The sequence below is a fragment of the Pristis pectinata genome, chromosome 22 (assembly GCF_009764475.1).
Source record: "Pristis pectinata isolate sPriPec2 chromosome 22, sPriPec2.1.pri, whole genome shotgun sequence".
NCBI classification, from domain to species: Eukaryota; Metazoa; Chordata; class Chondrichthyes; order Rhinopristiformes; family Pristidae; genus Pristis; species Pristis pectinata.
The window spans coordinates 24,483,728-24,492,725 of record NC_067426.1 but is presented as its reverse complement, the minus strand read 5'-3'; the positions used below and the strand labels follow the sequence as shown (position 1 = coordinate 24,492,725).

The 8,998-nt window shown below is 36.7% G+C and overlaps 1 protein-coding gene across 5 annotated transcripts in view; it reads right to left on the bottom strand.

The window, feature by feature from the left end:
- Positions 1-348: 348 nt before the first annotated feature.
- LOC127581721 (zinc finger MYM-type protein 4-like) overlaps positions 349-8,998 on the bottom strand; it is a 114,059-nt gene continuing 105,409 nt past the window's right edge. For all 5 annotated transcript variants that reach the window (XM_052036380.1, XM_052036382.1, XM_052036381.1 and 2 more), the window contains 4 exons: positions 7,839-7,953; positions 5,571-5,819; positions 4,061-4,187; positions 349-3,864 (listed from right to left, as the gene is read on the bottom strand). In XM_052036380.1, the coding sequence (XP_051892340.1) occupies positions 3,654-3,864; positions 4,061-4,187; positions 5,571-5,819; positions 7,839-7,953 (702 nt within the window). In that variant the 3' untranslated portion in view covers positions 349-3,653. The remainder of the gene's footprint in view (positions 3,865-4,060; positions 4,188-5,570; positions 5,820-7,838; positions 7,954-8,998) is intronic.

Below are 8,998 nucleotides of genomic sequence, written 5' to 3'. Positions count from 1 at the left end.
TTACACTAATGCTACATTAATCCCATCTTTATTCTTCCCAAATTCTACTACTCATATCTCATATCTTTGAGGTGCAGAGGAAGACTCTAGCATCTGGAGGAAACCCACAGAATCACAGGGAGAACATGCAATCTCCACCAGACAGCACCTGAGGTCAGGATTGAACTCTGGTCTCTGGCACTGAGAGGCAGTGTGCTGTCCCTCACTATTCACATTATAATGGAAGATGTTCTTCATTAGGTTAACATACAACAGACAGAGACATGTCCAAACAGTAATAAATGCAAGTGGCTGTAAATTTAAAAAAAATGTTTTTATTCAGATAACATAAATATTCACTTACTTTTGTTCATTTACCATGTTGAATTAAGGTTTGACTAAAAATTTTAAAAAGGCTCATTAATGACAGCAGCTGAATTCCGTAGTTCTTACTGATAAATATTTTATTAAAGGGGCATAGTCGTTTGGTACAATGCCTTGCACTTTATACCAGGTTTACGAATAGAAGTGTTACAAACAAAGGTATGATCCACAACATGATCATAAAGTCAGTCAACTTTCAAAAAAAATTTAAAAAAAGGATATTACTGTGCAAAAGAAAAAGTCCTGCAGCACCGTGATCCCGGCAGAAAGGATACAGGTTTCAACTGGGATTTCAGAATATTTTGTTCCAGGAATCATTCCTGATTGTTCCACAAATTTTAATCTGCTTGAAAATGTCCCCATCCACCCCCCACCCCCCCCAAAAAAAGTTGACAGTAACTTTAAAATGTACTTAAATCACCGTAATATTTCAGTTGAAATATGGAAAAATGTATTATAAAATAACAGTTACTTTAGCCCATTAAAAGGCATTATGTTCTTCAATGATTAGAAAAGAACTGCTGGTTCTATTTGGAACAAACATTAGCATCTTGCAACACGTTCAGTTTTATTTAAATGAAGACACAAGAGACTGCAGATGCTGTAATCTGGAGCAAGAAAAAACAAACTGCTGGAGGAGCCAGTGGGTTGAGCAGCATCTGTGGAGACAGTGATGGGCAATGTTACAGGTCAAGACCCCAAACCAATCCTGATGCAGGGTGTCGATCGGAAATGCCAACTATCCCTTTGCCCCCACAGATGGTGCTCAACCTGCTGAGTTCCTCCAGCTGTTTGCTTTTTGCTCCAGTTTTATTTAAAACCTGATCATTTTATGATGAAGTCATTCACTTCCTAGTGAAATTATTCAAGTGTTGCTGATAAATTTGCAAAATGTACCAACTCTGAAAACTAAGTGCTTTCCAACCCTCCTCTAACCCCATCGGCTTCACCTCCTTCATTTTAATCAAACATTACTTGCTCTCTGATTTACATGATCTATAGAGATGCAAGGGCATAATGGAATTTTTGGGGAAAGCACTTGCAGTTGGTTGAGGTGATACAAAAGGCTGGAAACGACCCTTTTCTCTGGGATCTGGTTTTGACCCCCACCCAGGGCGACGGTATGAATGCTTCCTCTCGCTTGCTGGTTGTAATTACCTAAAAATAATTAAATTCAGGTAGTCTCAACCAATGCAAGCCCACAACACAATATTGCTCAGAATTCAGCACAAATTGACACCAAATTGGTACTGTCACTTAATGATGTAAAATGGAATATTTACATTGTGCGATAGGGATACTCTTCCAGACACTGGTTAAGGCACATTGTTGGGTTGGTGGAGTTTCAACCTGCATCTTAACCTTTGCTTTACCTGAACTGGGTATGGGTTAACATTGACACTAGTTGCAAAAAGATGGAAAATTCTTCAGTTTCCCAGCATTAGCTTTCAGTGAACAAAAATAAGGAAAATACACTACTAAACACTGGTAACAGGTAAATCCAGAGGGAAAGCTATTCAGTGTGGGAGAGGTTTCCCATTTATTGGTTAGGGATGAAAAGTCATGGGGATGCAAAATTCTCAGATAGGTGCTGCTGGCACGTGCTAAGGGTGCCAATGTGTTAAATCTTTCCATATCAGTCAATTTCCTCAGGAATTAAACTATGTTTCAATGACTATTCCTAACTTGTAAAACCCTTGCAAAATTAAACCCTTGTTAGGAAATTAGAAACTATTAAAATCATATTTGCCAACACTCTCTCAAGGCTGAAAGGAGACAAGTCTGATTGGTGATTGCCTTCCAGTTCAAAAAGGGCAAATTCAATGAATTCTTATGTTCCCATCATTGAGCTGTGTTCAAAGGGACTGAGAAATCACAGCTGGGGCTTCTCACTGCAGCATTAATTCTCCAACTGAAGGTCCTTTGAATATGGCTCAGTTATGAGACCACAGCTGAATTTACCTAGCAGAGAATAAGCCACAAGTACTGAGAAAGAAAATTATAGAAACAAAATCAGTGTTCCTCTCCATTGCTTTTGTGAATCTTCTAATCATAGCTTTCAGTCCAGCAGCAACCACACTACCTGCTCAATGTCTGAGCTGGGGAGCTATACGTAAAACGTACACTTTTTTTTAATATATAGAATGAACCAGAAAGAAAGTGCATTACAACCGAGTCCTTCCCTTAACAACAAAAAAAGAATTCAATGTGTCTAAATCACAGCAATTTCCATGTACAAAAGGTCTTCGTTGAAACCAAACTTAAAACAGTATCTAGTGTATTAACTATTTTCAAGTTTCCCATTGTTTACATCAATGGGGAACAGTGCGTTTCTCGGTTAATGAAGAGGTAAAAGGTACTTTCACACAAACGCCTGTTTACTACAATGCAAACTGTATTATATAACAGGGAGTACATTGGGCTTTTCTACAAATGTAATGACTCTGCAGTATGTAAAGTCTGATCAGGCTTCACATAAGCACTTATTTTATACACAGTAAAGATATAAATGTAATTAAAATGTATGTACAAAAACATATCAGCAAGAACCTAAACTTATAACAACATCCTTTTAGCTGCCCCATTACCTTCAAAATATACAAATTTATACTCATGTGCACATCTACATCTAAACTTACAGCACACACATCTCCTCTAAATAAAATGTGAGCACAGGACATTTTAACAAGGGGTTAGTAGATGCAATTCAATGTTAATTTTTTTTCCCAAAAAAAAAGTAGTTTTGTGGTTAAACAACAATCTAGAAACTAAACAGTGTTTTCAATCAGAGGTGTTAACATTTAAATGTCCGAAATACTGTCTCACTAAAAGAGATTCATTCAAAATATGTCCTTCAAACTCGCTGTAACATTCTAAAATATTGTCATTTAAATACTTCTTGGCATACTTCCTGTGCCCCTCCCCACACCCTATCCTCACCCCTTTTTCTGCTCTCCTTAAAAATGAATTTGTCACACATTGTTTTTAAAATAAAAACACATCTGTTTACACAATGAAAATCCAGTTTAACTGCATGGGGTAAAAACAGATCCACATCACTTATCCATTTCAACAAAAAAATCTTTTAAACTGTAATTATTTTAAAGCACCAAGATTTCCTGTCAATTATCAACATAGATTTTTTTTGACCAGTGTTTTCATCGACCCCCCCTTCCCTGTTCCCCCAAATCAACCCAGAAGAGGAGTTCACTATACTCCTAGCAGTCTGTTACTCTTCATAGGTACATGCATTCCAAAATTCAGTGCTTAAAAACAGATAAAAATCTAGTTTATTCAGATGCATCTTCCACTTCTGCATCTTCATGATTGACCTTTGCAAGCTCTTCGTGAACCTCCCTCACCATGAGAATACGAGTTAACATGGCATCTAGGATGGCAGGGTCAGTTGGTAAGGTTGAATACCACATTGGACTGTCAGGCACACATGAGCGCTCAGGCTGAAGGTAGAAAATGTCGCTTCTTGGCTTCACACTCTCAGAACTAAGGAAAGGTTTTAAAAAAAATGCACACATAAATGGTTAGAAGTTACCAATGTATACATTAATATTTTTATTAATAGCAAAGGATACTTCATTTTTATATGAATATGGTGAAGATCACACTGTTATACTGTTTGTTATATTTTGTTTACGTTAAATTTGAAGAATGATTTTTTTTTGGCCAGAAAACTGCTTACCACTTGGACAGGTAGAATTCAAAGAGACGCACTGGACATCTGAGTGGATTATCTGTGTTTTCAGCCATTTCCATAGCACCTTCATCCTCCTCATCACTACGCTTCCTCTTTCCGAATTGTAACTTATCTACATTAGAAATAAAAATACATAACTGCAACAGTCTCTCCTCTGACTATAAAAACCTCATTTCAAAATTAAGATGGATCTGTCCGTAACAATACACAGACAATAAGTTTAGGATAAATAATTAAAATTTATTTTAATCTAATTTTAACACTATATCAAAGATAAACTGCTTATAAATGGAATCTTTTCAAAACAACTGTAGAATCAATCCAATTTGAACTATCTTGAACTGCTATAAAATCTAAATTCATACAATATATTGTCACCTTCCTGTCAAAGATAAGGGTGCCACCCTTAAGCAAATAGAACTATAAAAGTGTCTATGTCAATATATCCTCAATGCTAAACAGAATCAATCCCATTCCATTAACCTTGCTATAAATATTTCTCTGCATTGTATTTTCTGTACAGCTACAGTGTAATTTGCTATTTGAATACATGGTCAAAGATAAAACCTCTTCACTCTCACATGAATCATATGGTGGGACCACTTGTCTACATCAACAATAACTTCCTGTCTGCTTGGCTTGTTTAAATTCCAGTGAACTCTACTTCAAATACTGCTTTATATTTGTCTCGAATGTCAGACCTCATTGGGCCACTTCTGTACCCCAGGGAACTCCCACATCATAATAGAAAACGAAGAATTTGAAGAATTTTCTCACTGTAGCAAATATTTAAAATCATAGAATTTCAAATACATGTAGAAATAGGAATAAGGAATTAGTTATTGCTGCAAAATGGTAGACAGATGCAAGTCCCTGTTTTCTGAGCACAGACTGAAGATTAGACAAGCACTCAGACCACATTCAAGTTCAAGGATATGTAATTGCCCTATGCAATATGACCAGTAATTGTGGGGACGTCTATATAACCACCTCACCCCCACCCTGACCGAAGACATCTTCAAGAGGCGGCGCATCAAGAAGGTGGCATCCATCATTAAGGACCCTCACTATCCAGGACATGTCCTCTTTTCGTTATCCGTCAGGGAGAGGTACAGGAGCCTGAAGACCCAAACTCAACGATCAGGAACAGCTTCTTCCCCTCTGCCATCAGATTTCTGAACAATCGATGAACACTACCTCAATTATTCCTTTTTTTGTTGCACTATTTAATTTTCTAATTTATAGAATCTTATGTCTTTGTGCTATACTGCCGCAAATCAACAAATTTCAAGTCATATATGTCAGTGATAATAAATCTGATTCTGAACTGCAATGTTATTGCTTCCTAATTCTGACCAAGCACGAGATTACAGGAAGGCTCAGCTTTTATATTTTGGCTGAGCACAAATTGGTTGAATCCTTGCTTTAGCAAAAACTAACCACTTCTCTATTGTGCTACTTTACATTTGCTAATGAAAAACAGATTTGGTCGTACCTATATCTTTGTCCTTTTTGTACATTGGTGGGAAGAATCGAAGGTAGGTCAGCTTTGTGTTATGTTTCAAAGACTTTGTACACCTCATTACATGAGCAAACGAAAGCTTCATATGTTCACTGACACTTTTCAACTGAAAGTATTTGGTATTGAAAAACAGTAACGTGTTGAGAAGAACTGTTGGAGAATATGCTCCAAGTTGTTTACATTCCCATAAATGTTCCTCTTCAATCCGGCAAAATAACTGGCCTGCAGACAAAATATTGAGGACAGCATTAAACGCAAGTAATAACCTGCTTATAAATTAAATTTCCTAATTTTTCCGGTATTTTTATTTCTCAGAATGTGAAATGCACAAAACTAGTACATCAGAAATGTAAAAATATCCACTTTGAAGGACACAATCAGTTCAAGATTCAAACATTGCAAGTTCGTCTAAAGCTGTATTAGACTTCCATCAAACCTAAAGTTTACATAAATTACTTTAAATATAATTTCAAAACTTTAATAGGGCATCTAATGAAGACTCCCATTAGTTAAATTGTTCTTGCACATTTAGATTTTAAACAACATTTGATAAAAGTATAAGCAGGAAGTGAGCCTTTGCACTCTGAGTGTAAAGGACAACAAATTTGCATTTCCTGTCTTAATCAGTTTGAAATGTTGGGAAATTACTAAACACTTGAGAGATTCATTCAGCTGTCAGTGGGCAAGCTCTTTGCAAATTGAGCCAAGTTACGATTGGCTTCAATTCTGCTCAAAAGCAGACAAATAACCCAATCGCTACATTCGCAGGGTTTACAATATTCTCGCTTCCGTATTTCACAATACAAAATGTCACCACTTCTGTGCAGTACAGTATGTAATTCTCATGCACGTTCATCAGAAATTGGTACACCGACAAAAAATGTATTTTTCCCCTTAGAAGTACTTTTCATTTTGTATATTTAAACTATATTTTTCAAGTACAAGTTCACCTACATGCTGACAGAACACAACACTACATCATTGCTTTTGATCTTCTGAATATCAGAAGAAATAAACGCAAACTACTAAACAGCCAGTCTTTTGTTGTCATCACAAATCTTTATGCTAAATGCCTGAATTAAACCTGGCAATTCATAAAACTGGTTTACATATTTGATGTCAAAATGGGTTTCAGACCACATTTCCGCAAAAAGATTAGGACTGGCTACTTCCATCTCTGCAGGTTTGCCCAGTTCTGCCTATTTGCTGGTGAAACTCTTATCCACACCTCTGCTACCTCCAGACTTGATTATTCAAACACACTGCCTCCCGTAGTCTGCTCTCCATACATCTAATATCATCCAAAACACTGCTGCCATGCCCAAACCAATACTGGGGCCTGATCACCCATTAATGCAATCCTTATTAATGGACAATGGTTCCTGATTAATCAACAAGTTTCATCCCTCCCTGTTTCAAGCTACTCCAGACCTACAATTGTCCTAGATGCTTGTGCTTCTCTAACTCTGCCATCTTGATCATTCCCTAATTTAATAACTCTTCTGATAGCAGCTTTCATCTACCAAGTCCTAAATTCTGATGATCACCCCACTACTCCTAAATCTCTTTAGCCTCACTTTCCTCCTTCGATATACTTGGTAAAACCTACTTTGGCCAAGCTTTGATCACCTGCTTTAAATTTTTTTTTAAATTCGGGTCAGATTTTCTTAAGGACACATCTGTGAATCATCTTTGGTAAAGGTGCTATATAAATTCACTTTGTTATTCCTATGATAACTCTACAAGCTGACAGCAAATCCTAAAATTAGGGAGAAGTGAAAAATGGCCTGAATTTCAAACTGGCACATATAAATGTACCATTTTGTTGGTTAGAATTTTCTTTTTTTCTTTGTTTGTCAATGAAACAATTTGAAACTCTAACATCAAAGAATCCCCCAAAAACAACAAGGGTCCCACAACACAAGTTATTGGTGACAGAGCGCAGATAACTAATGGAGAATCTAAAGTGTAAACTTCTACCAAAGAAATCAACAAAAAAATACTTTAAATAAAAGAATGCAGTATGTGCTTCTCCCACTCCATCATATGAAAGCTGCAATACCATTTACTCTAGATCTAATATGCTCCAAGGTTCAACAGCCTTCTCAGAAAGAGCGTCAAACCTTGCCTCAGTCATTTCACAGGCAAGTGAAAGAGGTATGATATTTAATTTTGTTTTAAGAGATAAGGAATGTTACTATTGTTCTCAAATGGGTGAGAATTCTGCATACAGACACTTACCACTCGGGAGAAGCTGTGGTTGCCAACATTTTAGAGCCTTTGTAAGCTCTGATGTGAATTTTGTATAGTAAAGATCTGTGAAGATGTTATCGATCCTGCTGTTCTCAAATATGTACTGAAAGAAATCAGAACATCTGAATTATGACACTTCTCAAAATATGATCACATGATCTCAATGGACATTTAATTATAGATAGAAATCACAAATATTCTGAAAGGTTCTCAGTATTTTAGAGCTTTAAAATTTGATGGCTCTTCCCTGGAACAATTTGCGCTGGACATTTCCTTTTTGGACATGCTTGTGAATTCTCTTTCTTTTACTTCTTTCTGGATGTTGTGACCACCACATAAATCCAGCATGTTATCTCAATTTATTGATAATGGTCACATACACACTGCATTCTACTCAAAGAACTTCCACCCCTCTCCATTTCATGATGATTTTATACTCAAGGTCAGATTGCCTGAGCTATACCAAGAGTACACACCCAACAGAATCAGAGATGATTTCATTGAAATGCATAAAGTTCTTACAGGCTCGAGACCAAGAAGTTATTTTCCCTATGTGGAGAATCTAGAACTGAGAGTAAGGCTTAGGATAAGCCATTGGCTATTTAAGGCCAAAATGAGGAGACTTTGCTTCACTCGAGTATTGTGAATATTTGGGTTTCTTTACCCAGGAAGTCTGGAAACGTTCAAGTCAACTGAATATCAAGAAGGGGAATTTTGGACTTTTGTAAACCAAGGAAGTCAAATTGCATAGGAATATGGTGGAAAAATGGAGTTGATGTAGGCATTCAGTCAAAATCGTAATGAATGGTTAAGAAAGTTCAAAGGACGGCAATGGCCTTTTATTGCTCTTGCAAGGCATGAGGAATACTCTTATGCTTAATATTTATCGACAGCATCAAAAATGCATAAATACATCCTGTTCTGCTTCTATGCAAAACCTTCCTTAAACTACTCTTGCATTCAAATAGAAGTCATTAAAAATAGAAGTCATTAAACCAGTGTGATGCTACATATAATCATTCTGACCTCTAACAAAGTCTGTCGACCATTGCACGTTCTAATTACGTAGGCTACATCTAGCTAAGACTGATAATCTCATGCCAGGCTGAGAATGTGAACCACCCCTCTGGCCTAGATTTCAAAGTTAT